At 39.9% G+C, this 24,986-nt stretch overlaps 1 protein-coding gene across 3 annotated transcripts in view; it reads right to left on the bottom strand.

Annotated features, from left to right (window-relative positions):
• Positions 1 to 24,986, bottom strand: part of LOC105488600 (guanine monophosphate synthase) — a 73,291-nt gene that overhangs the window by 40,064 nt on the left and 8,241 nt on the right. For 2 of the 3 annotated variants that reach the window (XM_071091127.1, XM_071091126.1), the window contains exons 2-3: positions 5,218 to 5,399; positions 243 to 357 (exon numbers count right to left, since the gene is read on the bottom strand). In XM_071091127.1, the coding sequence (XP_070947228.1) occupies positions 243 to 357; positions 5,218 to 5,399 (297 nt within the window). Of the gene's footprint in view, positions 1 to 242; positions 358 to 5,217; positions 5,400 to 15,411; positions 15,433 to 24,986 lie in introns of those variants that run through there. The other variant, XM_071091128.1, reaches the window with a different exon arrangement.

Here is a 24,986-nt window from a genome sequence, read left to right as displayed (position 1 = left end):
AAGGATTTTTTAAATGGATAGTGTTTTGTTACATGAAATAGTATACTTACTACTCTGGAAATAGATTCCCTATCAGGCCAGTTCTGCCATACTAGTGTGGCAATTCACATATTTGTAATATTTGCGCAAGTTATCTCATCCAACTAATCCTAAATATCCTAAAGAGAGAAAATACTAATACAGTATGAGTCACAAACAGAATAAAATATAAGTAAGCTTTCAAAACAAATTTGCTGACATACCTGCATGCCATAGCAAATTCCAAGAACAGGCTTGCCAATAGTGAATATTGCTGGATCAAACCAGGGAGCATCTTCAGCATACACAGAATTAGGTCCTCCAGAGATGATAATAGCACTGTGATTTAAGGAATAATCAGTGAAGAATCTCTGTTAATTTTTACACAAGGTCTATGCCCTCTCTCCCTTGTGCCACTGAGGGAAACAACACAGATTCAGAAATTTTGTTGTTTTTGGTAGAATGTAGCAAATTCTAATTATATCACAGCGAATTACCATCCTACACAGTTTAATTATTTTTACTGTACTTTACTGCAATGTTTAGAAGTCTATCAAGCATTTACTTGTTAATAAGCACAAACTTCCAAATAGACAATACCAATGTTTCTATCTGTGATATTTAGCATGGATTTGTTTTACTTGTTTCCTTATCAGTGGAAGAAGTACATAAGAATTCTGGGCCGGGCGCGGTGGCTCAAGCCTGTAATCCCAGCACTTTGGGAGGCCAAGACGGGCGGATCACGAGGTCGGGAGATCGAGACCATCCTGTCTAACACGGTGAAACCCCGTCTCTACTAAAAATACAAAAAACTAGCCGGGCGTAGTGGCGGGCGCCTGTAGTCCCAGCTACTCGGGAGGCTGAGACAGGAGAATGGCGAGAACCCGGGAGGCGGAGCTTGCAGTGAGCAGAGATCGCGCCACCGCTCTCCAGCCTGGGTGACTGAGCAAGACTCCGTCTCAAAAAAAAAAAAAAAAAAAAAAAAAGAATTCTGGAGATGGTGAAAACACGGGTCTTCTCAGAGCCTAGCAGGTCACAGAACAACTGAAGGTATTATGAAGGCCCTGGGTAGCTCAGAGCAAAATACTCTACAACAAAAGACGGCAGAATAGAAAGTATAAATTACCTAACTTTGCCTGTTTACAGCATCCACCATCCCCAGCAATTTTCCCTGAGCCCAGGAAAGGGAGCTAATAACAATTCTGCCCCACATGCCCTGCTCTCAGAAATCAGGCCAGTAGTATAATTTAGCTACCTTACAATTTGCAGAGCATGGGTTAACTTGGGAGTCAAACTACTACACTAAGGGAAAACTCCAAACTGAGGCCTATGTTCCTCTCCTGGCCATTAATACATCTACACTGGCCATCAGTATTCACTCAAAAAATTTAAACATTTTAATATCAGGAATTTCACAAAAATTCAGATTTCTGGATTTTCTTTAGGGAAAAAAGAATCTGGAAACACTGGGCCTTCACTCCTGTAAAACTACAACCAACTGGAATCATAAAGAGGCTTGCACCTTCAAGCTGCACATGCTCTCCAGTTTGCCACACATGCCCACTCACATAATAAAGGTATACTTAGTCCCTTTATCCAATTTAAGGTACTCTCTAACTCATTTTGAGTTTGCAGATAAATCTGTTTCATCTGTATTTCAAAGAAAAAGGCATTGTAAAATCTAATCAAAATTTACTTACAAATTTGGATTGCAACACACTTTTTAATTAGTCGTTCCCTGTCATATAAAAATATACAAAGTATATTGCTAGATTTATAATACATCCAGAAGAATAATATGACATAAATCAAATTTATTTTTTTAAAAAATCTCAGTAAGGCTGGGCATGGAGGCTCACACCTGTAATCATAGCACTTTGGGAGACAGAGATGAGCAGACTGCTTGAGCCCAGGAGTTCAAGACCAGCCTGGGCAATATGGCAAAACCCCATGTCTACAAAAAATTTAAAAAAATAAAAAACAAAACAATGCGAGAGAGAGAGAAAAAAAAAAAACAACTCAGTGAGCTAGGTCATTTTTAAAAAAACAGCAATTTCAATGAGCTCAAAAGCACCTTTTGAACTTTGTATGAGCAACCTGAGACGTGGTAAACATTGGCCAGCATGTGTCCTGCAAAAGAGAGATGGATGACAACCTATTCAGATGATAAATATGAGATATTTAAGATAACAATTCTAAAGGGAAATGCGGTTACCCCTAAGGGTAGATCTATAACCTAACTCCTTAAAAATACAGAAGCTAAGGCCGGGTGCAGTGGCTCACACCTGTAATCCCAGCACTTTGGGAGGTCGAGGCGGGAGGATCACGAGGTCAGGAGATTGAGACCATCCTGGCTAACATGGTGAAACCCTGTCTCTACTAAAAATACAAAAAATTAGCCAGGTGTGGTGGTGTGTGCCTGTAGTCCCAGCTACTTGGGAGGCTGAGACAGGAGATTGGCGTGAACCCAGCAGGCAGAGCTTGCAGTGAGCTGAGATCGCGCCACTGCACTCCATCCAGCCTGGCAACAGAGTGAGACTCCGTCTCAAAAAAAAAAAAAAAAAAACCAAAACAAACAGAAGCTGAAATTCTATAAAACATACTTAATAACCAAGACCTCTAGATTCTATTATATTATATTTAGTTTCACAAAGGATAACCACCATGGGACTGCCTAGTACTCCTTAATCTGCTAAATAACTCAAGGATATAAGATTCTTAGTGCTATTAAAAAAACAAAAAAGTCATGGACTTAGTTAAGGATAAAACTCAAGCAGTACTTAAACCAATTAAGAACGTCTTATTTCAACAAATCTTTAAAAGCTAATCACTCTTTGAGCCTTCCATTTCTAGCCTGCTATTTTGAAAATAACTTGCAATTACAAGGTCCAATAAGCCATAATTCATTCCAAATACCAATTTTATGTATCAGGCAGATCAAGTTTCTAAAAATAGATGGACCACATGGGGTGGCTCACGCCTGTAATCCCAGCAGTTTGGGAGGCTTGAGGCGGACGGATTACTTTAGGTCAGGAGTTCGAGATCAGCCTGGCCAACATGGCAAAACTCCATCTCACCTAAAAGTAAAAAAATTAACCAGGTGTGGCAGCACCTGCCTGCAATTCCAGCTACTCGGGAGGCTGAGGCAGTAGAATCTGCCAGGTTGAACCTGGGAGGCAGAGGCTGCAGTGAGCCGAGATCACACCACTGCATTCCAGCCTGAGCAACAGAGTGAGACTCCATCTCAAAAAAGTAATAATAATAACAAAAATAAGTAGGTTAAGATGTCTCTCATGTCACAAGATGTTCTAGAAAAGGGGTGGCCAAATAGTTATTTCTGCAGAAAGGATTACAGTAATAAAAGCCACAGTGATATAGTTCCTATTCTCCTGCTACATAAGGGAAATTTGAGGTACAAACTGAACCTAGACACTGTTTATGATCAAGTGACATGAAACCCATTAGATTTCTCTCACCAAGTATTCAGCTATCCTATTCTAGTATCTATTTAGTCTGTTACTTTGCTGGGGATTTTTCATTTGTTTTGGGTGAGGGGAATGATGGAGCTCTGATCTGACAGAGAGCCATTCAGATTTATCACAAAGTTTTTTGATCCCTCTAAAAAACTAGTTCTTACTGGTAAATAGTCAGCTGAATTAGATAAACTCGAGGGTCCCTTATTACTCTAAAATTCCATAGTTTAAAAGAGAGAGTCATTTTTTATCTGTATCCTAACACTAGAGCAGAATTAAATTTAAACCCGCCTTTTCTAATTTCTAATTCACTCTACTTCAGAGCCAAAATATCACAGGATAATGCACACATGTCTGTGAAGTCTTTAAAAGTTCTTTTAACCACTTTCACACTAGAAAGATAATTCTTTTAAGAAAAATAAAATTTTAAATTTTGGGAAAAGCATAGTACATCTAATATTAAAGTTTAAAAGCCAATTAAGGACATAAACTACAGTTGCTTGCTTCCACATAACAGTCTTAATCTAAGAAAAAACAACAATTAAAAAAAAATTAAAAAGCATGACATTGGCCGGGCACAGTGGCTCACGCTGGTAATCCAGCACTTTGGGAAACTAAGCAGGCGGATCACCTGAAGTCAGGGGTTCGAGACTAGCCTGGACAAGATGGTGAAACCCATTCTGTACTAAAAATACAAAAATTAGCCAGGTGTGGTGGCATGCGCCTGTAGTTCCAGCTACTCCAGAGGCTGAGGCAGGAGCATCGCCTGAATCCAGCAGGTGGAGGTTGCAGTGAGCCAAAATCGTGCCACTGTACTTCAGCCTGGGTAACAAAGTGAGACTCTGTCTCAAAAAAACGAAAGCATAAGCCGGGCGCGGTGGCTCAAGCCTGTAATCCCAGCACTTTGGGAGGCTGAGACGGGCGGATCACGAGGTCAGGAGATCGAGACCATCCTGGCTAACACGGTGAAACCCCGTCTCTACTAAAAAGTACAAAAAAACAGCCGGGCGAGGTGGCGGGCGCCTGTAGTCCCAGCTACTCGGGAGGCTGAGACAGGAGAATGGCGTAAACCCGGGAGGCGGAGCTTGTAGTGAGCTGAGATCCGGCTACTGTACTCCAGCCTGGGCGACAGAGCGAGACTCCGTCTCAAAAAAAAAAATAAAATAAAATAAAATAAAATAAAAAAAGAAAGCATGACACTAACCAAAAATAGCGGTTAAAGGAAGAAACGATATAAGCTGGCTGTTATTTTGACTAGTTCTAAGGGTACAAGCTGTCAAAATTAGCCTGTATATTAGATTTAAGAAATCTTCTCCATACTTTGGAAACTAGTCTATTGGGACAGGAAGCAAAAACACTTATTGTACACAGATTTCTTCTCTTTGGAGTATTCTAGCCAACTTCCTACTTTCCTTTGATAAAATGCTTTTGGGTAAATGAATGAATGACCACAACAGCTACATCTAACTCTGACCCACAAATCCTATAAAACATAAAATACTCAAAAGATAGTAAGTTCTTTCAACTGTGCAATTAAAATTAATCCCTTTAAACTGAAAGCTTAAATTTTTCCTTTTTCTCCCCAAATCAGAGCCATGGGAAATCACTCATAAAACCATTCCATATCTTATTTTCGTAGAAAAATTCAGTGCTCAAGCAAATTAATAATAAAATATTCCACAATCTAAGTTCAATCTCCTCATAAAAAGATTAGTGAAAAGCCTACCGGAATCCTTGTTCTTTTATAGCAAATGCTGGTGTTTCCAAGGGGAAAATTTCAGACTGCACGAACATTTCCCTCACTCTTCGGTCTATGACTTTCCCGTACTGAGCACCAGCATCCAGAATGACAACAGCTCCTTCATAGTGGTGGTGGCCATCCTTAAGGTCTCCTCCAGCATTCTCCAGCTGCAAATATCAATACAAATACAAAGTCCTAATTATGAAAATTAAAGCTACAGTACTTAAAAAAAAAATTAATGATCACTGTCAGCTCCAAAAAAACACAGGAATGAAAACTTAGGACTTTATGAGTTACCAATTCAAAATACCCCTTTTAAAGGGAAGATTTTAATATATATCCATGCATGGGCATATATTAAACACTTAAACTTAATAAATGCTACCATTTATTGACTATGTAATATAGTGATCGTCTGTATATATATATACCTTATATACATGACCTAATGGTAGGATGAGCATACAATCCAGCTGCGCCAAAATATAGTCCTGGTTTATGTTCCTTAAATGGACATTATTATTAACAGTGCATCCTTTCAATCTCAAAGTGTCCCAGTTTGGACAGTAAGTTATTTGGTCACCCTATCAATAGTCACAACATTTTTATGAGGGATATATACTGATGGGGAAACTAAAAGTTTGATGCCAGAGTATAAGAACGGCCTAATTCACTGTTAGGATTTTTTTGTATTATCTGAGGAAAATGATATATGCATCTAACTCATAACACTAAGATTTTTAAAAGGCCTTTTAGGCCAGGTGCAGTGGCTCACGCCTGTAATCCCAGCAATTTGGGAGGCCAAGGCAGGTGGATTACCTGAGGTGAGGAGTTCAAGACCAGCCTGGCCAACATGGTGAAACTCTGTCTCTACTAAAAATATGAAAAATTAGTTGGGCGTGGTGGTGGGCACTGTAATCCCAGCTACTGGGGAGGCTGAGGCAGGAGAATCGCTTGAACCCAGGAGGCAGAGGTTGCAGTGAGCTGAGATCACGCCACTGCACTCTAGCCTGGGCAACAAGCGAAATTCTGTATCAAAAATAAATAAAAATAAAAAGACTTTTTAAATCTAATCGCTGTCAGGTATACATGGATACACTTTTCAGGAAGGTTAATTTGGCAAAATGTCAAGTTGCTAACTGAAATATACTGAAATACTTACCTGGAAGATGTTTCAAAATAATGCAAAAGTAGGTGGCTATGGATGAAACAAGATTGCTCAGGTACTAAAATCACTGAAGCTGGGTGATAGGTACATTAAGTTCATTGTACTAATCTGGTCTCTATCCTGGATTTTTTGTTTGTTTGCTTTTTTATTTTGTATATTTTAAATTTTACATAAACTCTTGGCCGGGCGCGGTGGCTCAAGCCTGTAATCCCAGCACTTTGGGAGGCCGAGACGGGCGGATCACGAGGTCAGGAGATCGAGACCATCCTGGCTAACCCAGTGAAACCCCGTCTCTACTAAAAAATACAAAAAACTAGCCGGACGAGGTGGTGGGCGCCTATAGTCCCAGCTACTTGGGAGGCTGAGGCAGGAGAATGGCATAAACCCAGAAGGCGGAGCTTGCAGTGAGCCGAGATCCGGCCACTGCACTCCAGCCTGGGCGACAGAGCAAGACTCCGTCTCAGAAAAAAAAAAAAAAAAAAACCTCTTTAAAAGTTTCTGTGTACCCTGGAAATCCACTTATAGGAAGCATATACAGTATAATGCCACTTAAATATGGCTTGTATAAAAGTGTAAAAGTCTGTATGCATGCATAAAAAAGGAAGAGTATGGCTGGACATACACCAAAATATTAACAGAGAGATGAAGTAGTTCATCTAAGTAATGGAACTATACGTGATTTTCTATTTTTATTTCCTTACACTCTTCAATATGTCCTAAATGTTTACAATAAACATATTAAGGGAGGTTTTCTCCCTCTAGTTGTAAAATTTGCACATAAAAACCTTCAGTCAATCCTTTAGCCACTTGTGTAATCTTTTCCACCCTTCATCCCTTCTCCATTTATCTGCAAAAAATAAATGCAGGCCTCACCTACAACACCATTATTCCTTCTGCTGCAAAAAGGAACAAGCGTTCAGGCATGGTAGCTCACACCTGTAATCCCAGCATTTTGGGAAGCCGAGGCAAGCGGATCACCTGACCAACACGGAGAAACCCCGCCTCTACTTAAAATACAAAATTAGCCAGGCATTGTGGTGGGCGCCTATAATCCCAGCTACTCGGGAGGCTGAGGCAGGAGAATCACTTGAACCCAGGACGTGGAAGTTGCCATGAGCCAAGATTGCACCATTGCACTTCAGCCTGGGCAACAAGAGTGAAACTCCGTCTCAAAAAAAAAAAAAAAGGAACAAGCAAGTCAGTCATCTACATAGGAGGATTTGTGAGAGACCCAATCCGGTGCCAGAAGAAATTACTCAGGTCATAGAAATGAAGGTTTTGGTCACACGAATATGCAATAATGTAGAAAAGTAAGATCACAGAACAAACTAAAACTTTGTCCTTTCAGACCTTTACCCTTAGTGTTACTGTATACACACACACACACGCACACACACACACACAAACACACACACATCTTCGTGGATTTTCTCTATAATTCCTTAATCTTAACTTTTTTTTTTTAATTATACTTTAATTTCTAGGGTGCATGTGCACAACGTGCAGGTTTGTTACATATGTATACTTTTGCCATGTTGCTGTGGTGCACCCACCAACTCGTCAGCACCCATCAACTCGTCATTTACATCAAGTATAACTCCCAATGCCATCCCTCCCCTCTCCCACTTCCCCATAATAGGCCCCAGTGTGTGATGTTCCCCTTCCCAAGTCCAAGTGATCTCATTGTTCAATTCCCACCTATGAGTGAGAACATGCGGTGTTTGGTTTTCTGTTCTTGCAATAGTTTGCTCAGAATGATGTTTCCAGCTGCATCCATGTCCCGACAAAGGACACAAACTCATCCTTTTTTATGGCTGCATAGTATTCCATGGTGTATATGTGCCACATTTTCTTAATCCAGTCTGTCACTGATAGACACTTGGGTTGATTACAAGTCTTTGCTATTGTGAATAGTGCCGCAATAAACATACGTGTGCATGTGTTTTTACAGCAGCATGATTTATAATCCTTTGGGTATATACCCAGTAATGGGATGGCTGGGTCATATGGTATTTCTAGTTCTAGATCCTTGAGGAATCGCCATACTGTTTTCCACAATGGTTGAACCAGTTTACAACCCCACCAACAGCGTAAAAGTGTTCCTATTTATCCACATCGTCTCCAGCACCTGTTGTTTCCTGACTTTTTAATGATTACCATTCTAACTGGTGTGAGATGGTATCTCATTGTGGTTTTGATTTGCATTTCTCTGATGGCCAGTGATGATGAGCATTTTTTCATGTGCCTGTTGGCTGTAGGCATGTCTTCTTTTGAGAAATGTCTATTCATATCCTTTGCCCACTTTTTGATGGGGTTGTTTTTTTCTCGTAAATTTGAGTTCTTTGTAGACTCTGGATATTAGCCCTTTGTCAGATGAGTAGATTGCAAAAATTTTCTCCCATTCTGTAGGTTGCCTGTTCACTCTGATGGTAGTTTCTTTTGCTGTGCAGAAGCTCTTTAGTTTAATTAGAACCCATTTGTCAATTTTGGCTTTTGTTGCCATTGCTTTTGGTGTTTTAGACATGAAGTCCTTGCCCATGCCTATGTCCTGAATGGTATTACCTAGGTTTTCTTCTAGGGTTTTTATGGTATTTGGTCTAACATTTAAGTCTCTAATCCATCTTGAATTAATTTTCATATAAGGAGTAAGGAAGGGATCCAGTTTCAGCTTTCTACTTATGGCTAGCCAATTTTCCCAGCACCATTTATTAAATAGGGAATCCTTTCCCCATTTCTTGTTTTTGTCAGGTTTGTCAAAGATCAGATGGTTGTAGATGTGTGGTATTATTTCTGAGGGCTCTGTTCTGTTTCATTGGTCTATATCTCTGTTTTGGTACCAGTACCATGCTGTTTTGGTTACTGTAGCCTTGTAGTATAGTTTGAAGTCAGGTAGCGTGATGCCTCCAGCTTTGTTCTTTTGACTTAGGATTGTCTTGGAGATGCGGGCTCTTTTTTGGTTCCATATGAACTTTAAAGCAGTTTTTTCCAATTCTGTGAAGAAAGTCATTGGCAGCTTAATGGGAATGGCATTGAATCTATAGATTACCTTGGACAGTATGGCCATTTTCACGATATTGATTCTTCCTATCCATGAGTATGGAATGTTCTTCCATTTGTGTCCTTTTATTTCACTGAGCAGTGGTTTGTAGTTCTCCTTGAAGAGGTCCTTTACATCCCTTGTAAGTTGGATTCCTAGGTATTTTATTCTCTTTGAAGCAATTGTGAATGGAAGTTCATTCATGATTTGGCTCTCTGTTTGTCCGTTACTGGTGTATACGAATGCTTGTGATTTTTGCACATTGATTTTGTATCCTGAGACTTTGCTGAAGTTGCTTATCAGCTTAAGGAGATTTTGGGCTGAGATGATGGGGTTTTCTAAATATATAATCATGTCATCTGCAAACAGGGACAATTTGACTTCTTCTTTTCCTAACTGAATACCCTTTATTTCTTTCTCTTGCCTGATTGCCCTAGCCAGAACTTCCAACACTATGTTGAGAATAGGAGTGGTGAGAGAGGGCATCCCTGTCTTGTGCCAGTTTTCAAAAGGAATGCTTCCAGTTTTTGCCCATTCAGTATGATATTGGCTGTGGATTTGTCATAAATAGCTCGAGCAAACACATTCAAAAGCTAGCAGAAGGCAAGAAATAACTAAGATCAGAGCAGAAATGAAGGAGATAGAGACACAAAAAAATCTCCAAAAAATCAATTAATCCAGGAGCTGGTTTTTTGAAAAGATCAATAAAATTGATAGACCGCTAGCAAGACTAATAAAGAAGAAAAGAGAGAAGAATCAAATTGACGCAATAAAAAATGATAAAGGGGATATCACCACTGACCCCACAGAAATACAAACTACCATCAGAGAATACTATAAACACCTCTACGCAAATAAACTAGAAAACCTAGAAGAAATGGATAATTTCCTGGACACTTACACCCTCCCAAGACTAAACCAGGAAGAAGTTGAATCCCTGAATAGATCAATAGCAGGCTCTGAAATTAAGGCAATAATTAATAGCCTACCAACCAAAAAAAGTCCAGGACCAGATGGATTCACAGCCGAATTCTACCGGAGGTACAAGGAGGAGCTGGTACCATTCCTTCTGAAACTATTCCAATCAATAGAAAAAGAGGGAATCCTCCCTAACTCATTTTATGAGGCCAACATCATCCTGATACCAAAGCCTGGCAGAGACACAACAAAAAAAGAATTTTAGACCAATATTCCTGATGAACATCGATGGAAAAATCCTCAATAAAATACTGGCAAACTGAATCCAGCAGCACATCAAAAAGCTTATCCACCATGATCAAGTGTGCTTCATCCCTGGGATGCAAGGCTGGTTCAACATACACAAATCAATAAACGTAATCCAGCATATAAACAGAACCAAAGACAAAAACTACATGATTATCTCAATAGATGCAGAAAAGGCCTTTGACAAAATTCAACAGTCCTTCATGCTAAAAACTCTCAATAAATTCAGTATTGATGGAACGTATCTCAAAATAATCTTAACTTTTTAAAAAATATTTTTAAGCACTACATTATTGCATAAATTTCTCAGACTCAGTCCCATTACTATCTTCACCATTTTTACCAAATCTAAGTATGCTTTTTTACATTACAGGCGGAGTTCTTGACTTGCATAATCCTAATATGCACAAATTTCAATTACTATGGTTTATACCAAGGTTTAATTACCAGTCCCCAACAACATGGCTCAAATTTCAGTTATCATACATTACTGTAAGTAATTACATAAAGGACAAACTTCATTGCCAGCTCTTCAGTCCACAAACCACCATGTAAATAACAGATGAACATCAGGATCAGTGACCAATCACCTCCCTTCTTTCATTCTATTGGTGATTGGTCACTGGACAACAAACAGCCAAGAGTGCAGTGTGTTGCCTGTCTTACAGTGATAAGCCCCAAAGGACTTTTTACAAATACAGATAATCTGGTCGGGCACGGTGGCTCACGCCTGTAATCTCAGCACTTGGGGGAGGCCGATGTGGGCGGATCACGAGGTCAGGAGATCAAGACCAACCTGGCTAGCACAGTGAAACCCTGTTTCTACTAAAAATACAAAAAATTAGCCAGGCGTGGTGGCGGGCACCTGTAGTCCCAGCTACTCCGGAGGCTGAGGCAGGAGAACGGAGTGAACCTGGGAGGCAGAGGTTGCAGTGAGCCAAGATCGCACCACTGCACTCCAGCCTGGGCAACAGAGCGAGACTCCGTCTCAAAAAAAAAACAAAAAACAAAAAAACAAATACAGATAATCCAAATGGGGCTGGCCAACAAAGATGAAAGTGCAGCAAAGAAATGAAAAGTGATAATACTGGAGTGAAATTTGAATATATGGAGTTATAGAAGAAAATGCTGACTATGGCAAGGCTGACAAGGTTTCAGGGCCTCTAGATATACAGCCAGGGAACTTACCAGCATCAGTGAGGAAACTGGTTGTGATGGAAAGAATGGCAACGTCCCAGAGGAAGTGACTCCAGGAAAATAGTTCACATTAAAGAAACTCTAGGACATTTCATGACATTAAAAGTGCAAAGGATAAAATGTTGGAAGCAACCACGGCACAGAAAAGACACAGAGAAGTACTCTTTAAACTACTATTGAAACTACTACTGGCAAGCTTTTTACAAAGAAATAAAGTACTTTAATTCTCAATGTTCTTAGTATTTTAAGTTACACTGTAGTAAACAGTAGTTTTATTTTTTTGTTCCCCTATACTTTTGTAATTGACAAAAGATTTTAGTGTTTTAACAAAAATTTTTAAAGATCACAAAGCAATTGTAATTTTCCCACTGACTATTAAAATTGCTTTGCACGGTTTCAGCTTGCATTATTATTTTTAGTCGTTTTACTTATCCTGCATAGCAAGGACTGCCTGTATTTAAGTAAACTAATCTTTACTCAAAAAAGGTATTTTAAAAGAATATTCCTGTTTTCTTAGCAATAAATGTTCAATTCTGTGCCACAAGAAGTTACTGAAGAAACTGAATTCTTGCCCTATTTCCTTCTACCTTGGGTATGACCTTGCCTATGCAGCAACTGTCACAGCTTTGACAATTCAGGAGAAAGCAAAAACGCTCCCGCTAGTAAAGGCAAAGTTCCTCTCCCTCAAAACCTGGAATTTATTTACTCCCACTTCACACACAGTTGAAAAGTTTGATAATTGGACTTCAAGAGATTAGAAAAACCACCCTAATGAGAAAAAAGAAACTTAGTCACATCAGTGCAGAGACAAATAAAATTCAGCATCACAAGACAGGAAAATCTACCACATCTATTTACATAAAGTTATTAAAAAGACAAATGCCTAAAGACTTAAGGTGACTATCCCTCAACTGCCCTGAGTGCATCACAATAAAGTAGGCAATATTCATAAAGATATATTTTAAGATATCAAGAAAAAAATATTAAGGAAAAAACTAAACCATATACAGCAAACTCTTTAAGAATGGGGCAAGAAGATCTAGCAGATTCTGGAAAAGTAGAGATGGAAATGTTTTGGATTTTCCTGGATCCCACATAACTACTGAACTAGATAGCAATGACCTTTACAAGAACCCCAAAATACAAGTTGGTGGTGACAGACTACCACAGTCACAAACCCTAGTGCTATAGCACCTACATGGGAAGCAATCCAGCTTTATTAAAGGACCCGAAAACAGGAGAATTCTCAACACCCAAGAGGTATGACCCAGAAGGCACAGCAGCCAATTAGAGAACTGCAGCGCACTAGGAGGAGGTTTGTCCACACCAATAATACACAAGTAACAGGGAACCCAAGGTAAGGCATAAAGGGGCCAGAGGAGTTTAACCCCCATGAACCCTTGACACTAACCAGTCAGAGATCCTTTCCAGGAGAGGGCCTGCTATGAAGAGTCACTGCTGGGAGATGAATCAAAATCAACAGGACAGGAAAAAGGGAGAAGGAACAGACTAACATGGGGCACAGGGACAGAGCCAGGAATCCTTAGAAAACAACTGCCATAATTTTTTAACAGAAGAGGGAGTTATATAAAGTTAGAAACATTATCTTGACTAGTTTCCTTCTAAAAGTTGAGGAAAACTAAATTCACACAAAAAGGAAACAAAGTATAGAAGTTAAATCCCATACAAAGTTACTAAAAGTAAGAAGAAGGGAGGCCAGGTCCCTGTGACTAAAGCCTGTAATACCAGCACTCTGGGAGGCGGAGGTGGAGGTGGGCAGATCGCTTGAGCCCCATGAGTTCAAGACCAGCCTGGGTAACATAGAGAAATCCTGTCTCTACAAAAATTACAAAAATTAGGCCAGGTGCCATGGCTCACCCTGTAATCCCAGCACTTTGGGAGGCTAAGGCAGGTGAGGTCAGGAGTTCAAGACCAGCCTGGCCAACATGGTAAAACCCCATTTCTACTAAAAATACAAAATTATCTGGGTGTGGTGGCGCATGCCTGTGATCCCAGCTACTTGGGAGGCTGAGGCAGGAGAATCGCTCGAACCTTGGAGGCAAAGGTTGCAGTGAGCTGAGATCACGCCATTGTACTCTCGCCTTAACAAGAGCGAAACTCTGTCTTAAAAAAAAAAAAAAAAAAAAAAAATTAGCTGGGAGTAGTGGCACGTGCCTGTGGTCCTAGCTACTCGGGAGGCAGAGGTGAGAGGAGCCCAGGAAGTTGAGGCCACAGTGAGTCATAATCATGCCACTGCACTCCAGCCTGGGTGACAGAGCGAGACCCTGTCTCAAAAAAAATAAAAATAAAAAATAGAAGGAATAAAGAACAGAATGATGTCTCTATGACAGTAAGCCAGAAAGACATCCTCAGATCAAAACTAGAATATACCATTTCTATAGGAGCTAAAAGATACTTTAAAAATTACACAAGGCAAGAGAGAACATGAATCAACATTAGTCTATGAACTCAGAACGACCAACCCTAAGACATACTCCAGCAAAATTGCTGGATTTAAAAAAAAAAAAAAAACCTTTGGGTATTTTAGATTAAAAGCACACATAATTTTTTAGGCTAAGGTGGGGGGATTACTTGAGCCCAGGAATTGTAGACTAGTCTGAGCAATACAGCAAGATCTTATCTCTTAAAAAAAAAATTAATAATTAAAAAAAAAGGAATGTTGATAAACTTTACCGAGGTTTTTCATAAGAGGCCATCATCTCACATGTAACACTGAATGAAGCTGGAACCTAAAGTGTTAAATCAAAAAGTTTAAGACTCTGTAGTTCTGTTATCTTACCATGTACTTATTCTACCCTATCCCTTTTTATTTTTAAAAATTTTAACCTAAAGAAAAGTTGAAAGTTTGGTATAATAAACACCACTCTTCATCTATATCAATGATCAGTAACATTTTGCTATATTTGCTTTATTTCCATCTACATATACTTTTTCCACCTGAACGAGTTAAAAATAAACTGTATACCTTTCACTCCCCCAAAACCTTTTCAGCATGCATCTCCTACAAACAGGGACAATCTCCTATGTAACTACAATATCATTATCACATCCAAGAAAGTTAAAACTGATAATTGTCTACATGTAAGTTTCCCCAATTGTTGAAAACAAGGTGTTTATGGGTTTTTTTTTTTTTTTTTTTTTTGAGAGGGAGTCTCGCGCTGTCGCCCGGGCTGGAGTGCAGTGGCCGGATCTCAGCTCACTGCAAGCTCCGCCTCCCGGGTTTACGCCATTCTCCTGCCTCAGCCTCCCGAGTAGCTGGGACTACAGGCACCCGCCACCTCGCCTGGCTATTTTTTGTATTTTTTAGTAGAGACGGGGTTTCACTGTGTTAGCCAGCATGGTCTCGATCTCCTGACCTTGTGATCCGCCCGTCTCGGCCTCCCAAAGTGCTGGGATTACAGGCTTGAGCCACCGCGCCCGGCCTGTTTATGGTTTTTTTAAAAATCCATGGTTTTTAAAAAAATCTATCAAGGACCACACACACAGCACACACATTTTCATTCACTGCCTCCTTCAACTATTCACTCCTCACCTTTGTATGGTCTTTTATGGCATTGACCTTTTTTAAAGATCACACCAGCTTTTTGTAGTATGTCCCACACTGGATCTCTTTGTTGTATCATGATCAAATTCTAGATCAACATTTAACAAGAAATTTACATTGGTAATGTTACCATGCCTCCTCTTGATGTGATACAATGGCAAAGACACAATGTCATTTTGTTCCATTACTGGTGATACTGAGTTTGGATAACATGCCAGCGTGCTTAATAGAAAGAAAAAAATAATCAGATTCAAATCTTCCCTTTGCTCAAAACCTTACAGTGACTTCCTCTTAGAATGTTCAATAAAGCTCAAAATATTTCCCAAGACCTGTAAGAACCTGGCCTATTCTTTAGCCAAAACTGCTCTTAAAATTCTCTATAGCTCCAGAGTGGTATGCTGTCTTTTCTGGCTGAAAAATCCCCAAAACAGGAATGAATCATTTCAAACTTGCCAAGTGAAAGCAGCCAGGCATCTCTGAAATTACAATATATCTTAAAATTCCACTAGTCCAATGACACAACTATTATTGCCATTGTTAATTGTTACTCATACTGAGTTACATAAAGTTGCAGAAAAGCTTTTCCTTTAGGGAAAGGGATTCCCAGTGTGTCTCAAGGAATTTCCCATAGAACAGCCATGTCTGTAATCCGAGCTACACTGGAGGCTGAGGCACTAGAATCACTTGAACCTGTGAGGCGGAGGCTGCAGTGAGCCAAGATCATGCCACTGCACTCCAGCCTGGGCTGTAACAGAGCGAGACTCTGTCTCAAAACAAAAAACAAAACAAAACGACAACCCACGTGTAAGTAGGACATGAGTCTTTCAAGTTTGTCTAAATAAGTCTCTTTCTACATGCAGGTTAAACATCCTTAATCCAAAAACCTGAAAAATTTTGAGCACCGATATGATGCTCAAATGAAATGTTCATTGGTGCATTTTGAATTTTTGGATTAGTGGCACTCAAACAGTAAGTATAATACAAATACTCCGAAATCCAAAATCTGAAATACCTCTGATAAAAAATTCTAGGTATAGATGACAGTTACACAGTTGTTCATTTTAGGTAACAAATGTATAAAATGCCTTGAGAAAACTGTGTTTATACCTGAGAAAAAATCTGGAAGTCACAAGACATACCCTGATGCAATAATGCACAGTATTAGATCTACATTTGGTCATATAAGCAATGCTTACCAATTACCAACTGTTTCATGTTGCCTAAATTATGACCACTGTTGTTCCATTGGTCTTATACTAACAAATGCGTAGCTATTGAACAATATAAACAAAAATTTCAATCACTTAATTCATCTGAGTTCATTTTCACTCCCTCCTTTAATCTGAGTACACAACACATAGGATTCTATGGGAATGCCTTCAATAAATTACTATGTTTAAGTTTTCAATGTTCGATAGGTTTGGGAAATACAAGTCTCTACTGACATATAATGTTATCTCAGCTTTTCACCGCTCTTGGTTAATAACTTCATACACTGAGAAAACTCTTTTCCCTAATGAGATTTGAAGCTAGTAGGTATTCATTAAAGACTACTTAATTTCTACATGTTATGTATATTGTTTCAAATTCAATTATTTTTCCTCCTTAACTGAACCAGTTTGTACCTCTGACTGCAGTTTCATCTTCTTTTGCTAACCAAACACATCTCTTAATTTTTCAAAGTAATCCAGACTCTCTTCTGCCCTATCACAAGGGGCCAATAGCTCCTTTCAAGTTCATGTGGGCACCATCCCAGCATATAATGAACAGCTGAATATACTATCTAAATCAATGAACTAAAAAGCAATTTAGCTTTAACTTAGATACCAGTTCTAGCACCCATCTAAAGACAGCCAAAACCCCATACACATACCCAAACCATGGAATTGGGTGGACGAATTCTATCTTCTCAGGTAAAATGAATACAGTTCTACCGTATGTAATCTGTACATTATGAACACTAGGGGTAAGAAAATAGAACAATTCTCTATTATCTTTTTCTTCTAATTTGAGCGGAAATTTAAAGTTGGTTCAGGGCCACAATTTCTAATCTGATTTTTTAACCTTTGAAATCAATGCCCATTTTCCCCTTGAGTTTCAATTATCCTAAGACTTGTCTTTCCAGAAAGTTAAGGCAATATTATTTTGTTGACACAATATACGTATGTGACCAGTTCTCAGATAACTAAGAAAAGTTGGCACTGTTGACTAAATGAAAGTATATTGTTCTTTGCCCTGTGATTTTTTTTTTTTTTTTTTTTTTTTTGAGGCAGAGTCTCACTCTGTTGCCCAGGCTGCAGTACAGTGGTGCAATCTCAGCTCACTGCAACCTCCCCTTCCCAGGTTCAAGTGATTCTCCTGTCTCAACCTCCTGAGTACTTGGGATTACAGGAGTGCACCACCATGCCCAGCTAATTTTTGTATTTTCAGTAGAGACGGGGTTTCACCATGTTGGCCAGGCTGATCTTGAACTCCTGACCTCAGGTGATCCACCTGCCTTAGCCTCCCAAAGTGCTGGGATTACAGGTGTTAACCACCATGCCCGGCCTGCCTCGTGATATTTAATTCCCTAAAATCTTCATTATAGCTAGTTTTTCTATTCAATAACAAGCATTAGCCAACTGAGGAACAAGGTTATCTTTGGGTAGGTTTAAACCAGTATCAATCAGCCCGAATCAATCTGCTTGTTTCCTAAAGTTGGCAACGTACACAATTTTGAAAAGGGTAAACATTCAGTAAAAACTGTTGTCAAATTATTAAAATATTAGAACAAAAAGTTCTGAACTGCATTCAGTCTGATCAATTCTGTTCTGTTAAACTCCTTGGGTTTTTTCTTACATTCACCTCTAGTTGTCCTGACTCACTCTGCATTCCTGTGGTGACGGAGATCTACTATTTTAACAAAAATTACTTTTGAAGGTGATTTCAAGTGTGTGCACATGTGTAGCCTGCTTGCATGAAGAACCAAAGGTATCTTGCAAAGAAGCGAAGAAATGAAAACAATACAAATGTATACCCAAACTCTGACTCGTTCTCTTCAGTTCATCTTTCCATACTATCAGTGTACTAAAGATGACCTTAAAACACAAGACAGTTTTTATGAAGAGATGAAAGATAATCAAAGGGCTATATTTTTCTAAATATACTGAATTTGTGAACACTCTTAATTTTGATTATCATATGATCACTATTCCTAAAGTATTTTTAAGATATTTATACATTTTTTTCCTTAAGAAATAAATTAGGCCAGGCGCAGTGGCTCATGCCTGTAATCCCAGCACTTTGGAAGGCTGAGGCAAGTGGATCACTTGAGCTCAGGAGTTTGAGACCAGCCTGGGCAACATGGTGAAACCCCATCTCTACTAAAAATACAAAAATTAGCTAGGCATGGTGGCCTGCGCCTACAGTTTTAGCTACTTGAGAGCCTGAGGTATGAGAATGGCTTGAATCCAGGAGGCAGAAGTTGCAATGAGCTGAGATAGTGCCACTGCACTCCAGCCTAGGTGACAAAGTGAGACTCTGTCTCAAAAACAAAAAGAAAAAAAATAAACTTTAAGTAATGGAGTGTCACAATTTCACAAGTGTTTAGTATGTAGGTAGTATGTGGTCCATTTTTCAAGATGTTACTATTTTGTACTTCATAAAGCCAGTCTCTTTTCTACATGTGACCCTTTCTATTATATAGCATACATTAATTGCACCATCGGAAATAATGAATAAAACCTGAAAAAACTATTTACAAAATTGGTAAAATAATACTGAAAATGAGAATGAATCAAGCATGTATTCTGACTCTACCAGAGTAACCACATAGTTAGCGAAGGAACATTTTTAAGCAAACTGTTACCAGTTCATGACAAAAAAAGAATACATAAGTTTTACATAAGCATCCATAAATTTGCATAACAAGTTGACAAAGTAATTTTATTTCTGTTGCATCTATAATAAATATCGGGGGCTTTTAAAATATATTAGATTTTATATTTTCATTTGTCTAGAAATATATTGTATTTTACAAAAGTAGCAGTCCTCAGTACTGGAAATTTTTTTAAAATGGTCTTCACTACAGATGTTTGAGAAGCACTGAAAAACAGTGGCTATTAAAACCATTAGGTAAAAGGTTAATGAGAAACCTGATAATGATGGATAAGTTGGTAATATCTGAATCAACCAATGCAGCTTAACATACAAAAACAGACAACCAGACATATGTAACTATCTTACTGTGATGCACTACATAAACATAAATGAAAGACTGGTCACATGTTGATAATTGCTGAACTGGATAGGGACATGAGGGATCATTATACTCTTCACTGTACTTATGCAAATGTTTTCAATTTTCCATATACAACAGTCTGCATCATTGGCCCTAATTCTTCACCGTTTCCTGTATCTATGATTTTATCACTTGAGTCTGCAGCTTGTCCTATTACAGATAGAATACACTTCCCTCACCTTTGTCACTGGGCTCAAGCACAAGACTTGCTTTGGCCAACATAACGAGGGCAAAAGTCATAGTACGCCAAGCCTTAAGCAGTCTTCATTTATTTTATTTTATTTTATTTTATTTTTTTTTTTTTTTTTATTTTTTTTTTTTGAGACGGAGTCTTGCTCTGTAGCCCGGGCTGGAGTGCAGTGGCCGGATCTCAGCTCACTGCAAGCTCCGCCTCCCGGGTTTACGCCATTCTCCTGCCTCAGCCTCCGGAGTAACTGGGACTACAGGCGCCCGCCACCTCGCCTGGCTAGTTTTTTGTATTTTTAGTAGAGACGGGGTTTCACGGTGTTAGCCAGGATGGTCTCGATCTCCTGACCTCGTGCTCCGCCCGTCTCGGCCTCCCAAAGTGCTGGGATTACAGGCTTGAGCCACCGCACCCGGCCTATTTTTTTGGGACAGGGTCTCACTCTGTCACCCAGGTTAAAGTGCAGTGGCACGACCTCAGCTCACTGCAACCTCCGCTTCCCAGGCTCAAGCAATCCTCCAAGCTCAGTTTCCCAGGTGGCTGGGACCCCCCCATGCGTGCACCACCACACCTGACTAATGTTCTGTATTTTTAGTAGAGACAAGGTTTCGTCATGTTGCCCAGGCTGGTCTAAACTCCTGAGCTCAAGTGATAACGCCCACCTCAGCCTCCCAAACTGCTGGGATTACAGGTGTGAGCCACCAGGCCCTGCTGCCTTAAGCAGTCTTAGTGTTTCCACTTGCCTCTTGGGCTTCTGCCACCATAACATCATGAGTGTACTAGTCTCAGGAAAAGGACAAGATCAAGTGGAGCTGAGCAATGTCAGTTGACCCACAAACTCATGAGCAAAAAATAAATGCTTATGTTTGTACGCCACTTAGATTTTATGGTTGTTAATCAGCATTATTGTGGCAATAGCTAACTGAAATGCCACAGTACAATTTTAAAAATTAGTATATCATATGCCTTTGTGAAGATGTTTCTACCACCAGCCTAAGTAACATTTAAAAAACTAATATCAAGCTGGGCACAGTGGCTCATGCCTGTAATCCCAGCACTTTGGGAAGCCAAAGCGGGTGGATCACCAGAGGTTGGGAGTTTGAGACCAGCCTGACCAACATGGAGAAACTCCGTCTCTACTAAAAATACAAAATTAGCCAGGTGTGATGGCACATGCCTGTAATCCCAGCTATTTGGGAGGCTGAGGCAGGAGGATCGCTTGAACCCAGGAGGCAGAGGTTGTGGTGAGCCAAGATCACGCCATTGCACTCCAGCCTGGGCAACAAGAGCAAAACTCCATCTCAAAAAAAACCCAAAAAACTAGTATCAAAGCATCCATAGCAGGCTCTGAATTAACAACATACTTTGTCAAAACATCACATTGTGCCCCATAAATATATACAACAAATAAATATTAATAACATGTGTTGATTCTGCCTTTGCTGGCCATATACAACAGAAATACAAAGAGTGTAAGTCAAAATTGTACAAAATGTCTATAATTATGGCCATCTCTCTGTGACTTTATCTTTATGATAAACGTTACACTGATTCTTTAGCTTTAGACATTAAAATACAAATGCACATTTATCGTTTTCTTTTAATAAGGGAGTAACTAATGAAGGAAAGACATCAGAGAAAAGAAACCACTGGGAAGCACTATTAACATCTAGAGAGACAGACCTGGTTAACCCAAGATGTACCACATTAGACAGGATAATATGCCTAACAGACAAACCGATAAAGATTTTAATAACTGAAAAAAGTTTTTACTTAAAAATACTGCACCAAGTTTGCATTTTTTAAAAACATAACTTTGTTAAATCCAGAGTGCTTCTGATTCTATTTGTTGTTCAAGGGAATGTTGTAAGTGACAGAAGTGTTCTATATCAATTGGGGTGACGGTTACATGAGTACATATATATGTCAAAACTCAAACTACATACTTAAAGATCTATGCACTTCACTGCATGTACATTTTACCACAATAAAAACAAGCAAAACAAAACACCTATTAGTGAGTTTTTTAAACTACCACCTCTCTCCACAAACCGATACTAAAGATACAAAGCTGATATAAAAAGATACTACCACAATGAGCAACTGTTACCCTCAGCCTTCCGGGGCACTGACGGTCAAGCTCTGCCAGCGTGTCAATAACAAGGCCAACAGTCATCCAAATCTAAGAGCCAGTCTGTTAAAAAACCATAAGTCAGATTAAATCCACCTTAGAAAAGATACAAAAATGATCTCAAAATGAAACAAAGACATAAATAAGAGCAAAAACTATAAAACTTTTATAAGAAAACATAGGTAATTACACAAATCTTTGTGATATGCATTGAATTAGGCAACAGTTTTTTAGATGACACCAAAAATGAAAGTGACAAAAGAAGAAATAAATTAAGCCTCAAAATTAAAGGTTTTGGTGCTTCAAAGAACACCATTGAGAAAGTGTAAAAAGATAATCCACAGAATGGCAGAAAATAATCACAAATCATATTGACAAGAAACATCTCTAGACTTAAAAAACAAAACAAAACAAAACAAAAAACTCTTAAAACTCAATAAAAAAGAAAAATAATCCAATTTAAAAATGGGCAAAAAAGTTAGCCAGGCATGGTGGCAGGTCCCTGAAATCCCCGCTACCTGGGAGGCTGAGGCAGGAGAACTGCTTAAACCCAGAAGGTGGAGGTTGCAGTGAGCTGAGAGTGTGCCACTGCACTCCAGCCTGGGTGACAGCATGAGACTCTGCCTCAAAAAAAAAAAAAAAACAAATGGGCAAAAGACCTGAACAGGCATTTCTCCAAAGAAAATACATAAATGGCCAATAAGCACATGGAAAAAATGCACATAATCAGTCATTTGGGAAATGCAAATTAAAGCCAGAATGAGATCCCACTTCACAGCGACTCTGATGGCTATAATCAAAAAGACAAGTAGGTCAGGCGTGGTAGCTCATGCCTGTAATCCCAGCATTTTGGGAGGCCGAGGCAGGTGGATCACCTGAGGTCAGGAGTTCGAGGCCAGCCTGACCAACGTGGGAAAACCTCGACTCTACTGAAAGTACAAAAATTAGCCAGTGTGGTGGCGCATGCCTGTAATCCCAGCTACTTGGGAGGCTGAGGTGGGAGAATCGTTTGAACTGGGGAGGTGGAGGTTGCAGTGAGCCAAGATAGCACCACTGCACTCCAGCCTGGGCGACAGAGACTCTGTCTCAGGGAAAAAAAAAAAAAAAAGGATGTGGAGAAATAGTGATGGCTAATTTCAGGTATAAACTTCACTAGACTAATAATACCCAGAGAGCTGGTAAAGGATTATTTCTGGGTATGTCTCTGAGGGTGCTTCCAGGAGAGACTGGCATTTGAATCAGTAGACAGAGAAAGAAAGATCGAATCCAATGTGGGCAGGCATTATCCAATAGGCTGAGGCCAGGGCAGAACAAATTCAAGGCAGGGGAAAGTCGAATTATCTCCCTTCTGGAGCTAGGACACCTTCTGCCCTTATATATAAGAACTTCAGGATATGGCCTTCGGATTCCAGGACTTGCACCAGCAGCCACTCTCCCATCGTCCTCTCACCAACCCTCTTCCACCAAGGTTCTCAGGCCTTCAGACTGAGAGTTACACCATGGACTCCCCCAGTTCTCAGGTCTTCAGACTTACATGAAGTAATGCTACCAGCTTGGTGGGTTCTCCAGCCTGCAGACAGTCTATCGTGGGACTTCTCAGCCTTCATAATTGTGTCAGCCAATTCCCCTAACAAATTTCCTCTCATATTTCTCTATATATACATATCTATTATCTATTTCTCTGTCTATAGCCTGCTGTTTTTCTGGAGAATCTTAACATATACTGCTACACAGCAGACAGAAATATAAAATGTTGCAGCTGCTTTGGAAAACAGTCTGACAGTTCACTAAAACGTTAAACGGAGTCACCGGCCGGGCGCGGTGGCTCAAGCCTGTAATCCCAGCACTTTGGGAGGCCGAGGCGGGCGGATCACAAGGTCAGGAGATCGAGACCACAGTGAAACCCCGTCTCTACTAAAAATACAAAAAAAATTAGCCGGGCGCGGTGGCGGGCGCCTGTAGTCCCAGCTACTCAGGAGGCTGAGGCAGGAGAATGGCGGGAACCCGGGAGGCGGAGCTTGCAGTGAGCCGAGATCGCGCCACTGCACTCCAGCCTGGGCAACAGCGTGAGACTCCGTCTCAAAAAAAAAAAAAAAAACGGAGTCACCATATGACCCAGAAATTCCACTCCTAGGTATGTACTCAAGAGCATGAAAACTTTTGTCTAGATAAAAACTTATACAGAAATGTCCATGGCAGCATTATTCACAATATCCAGAGTGAAAACAACCCAATGTTCACCAACTGATGAGTAGATAAATATAAGGTGGTACACATACGATGGAATATTAGCAGGTAATAAAAAGGAATAAAGTACTTATACATGCTACAAGATGAACCTCGAAAGCATTATGCTAAGTGAAAGCCACAAAACACCATATATTTTAAGATTCTAGTCACAAAATGTCCAAAATAGGTGCTATGGTCTGAATGTTTGTGTCCCCCTAAAATTCGTATGTTGAAACCTAATCACCAATGTGATATTAGGAGGTGAGGTCTTTGGGAGGTGGTTAGAGCATGAGGGCAGAGCCCACACGGATAGGATTAGTACCCTTACAAAAGAGGCCCTAGGGGCTGGGTACAGTGGCTCACGCCTGTAATTCTAACACTTTGGGAGGCCAAGGTAGTTAGATCGCCTGAGGTTAGGAGTTCATGACCATCCTGGTCAACATGGCAAAACCCCGTCGCTACTAAAAATACAAAAATTAGCTGGGCATGGTGGCACATGCCCAGCTACTCAGGAGGCTGAAACAGGAGAATCGCTTGAATCCAGGAGGCAGAGGTTGCAGTGAGCTGAGATCACACCACTGTACTAGTGAGACTCTCAAAAAAAAAAAGAGGCCCCTCACCTTGCACATAGAAGTGCAGGAAGCACTTCTATGAACCAGGAAGTGGGCCCTCACCAGGCACTGAATCTGCAGGTCCCTTGATTTTGAACTCAGCACTCAGAATTGTCAGAAATTTTTGTT

The sequence above is a fragment of the Macaca nemestrina genome, chromosome 2, assembly GCF_043159975.1.
Source record: "Macaca nemestrina isolate mMacNem1 chromosome 2, mMacNem.hap1, whole genome shotgun sequence".
In the NCBI taxonomy this organism is placed as follows: Eukaryota; Metazoa; Chordata; class Mammalia; order Primates; family Cercopithecidae; genus Macaca; species Macaca nemestrina.
The sequence above is the reverse complement of the archived record's forward strand: the minus strand, read 5'-3'. Positions and strand labels throughout refer to the sequence as shown.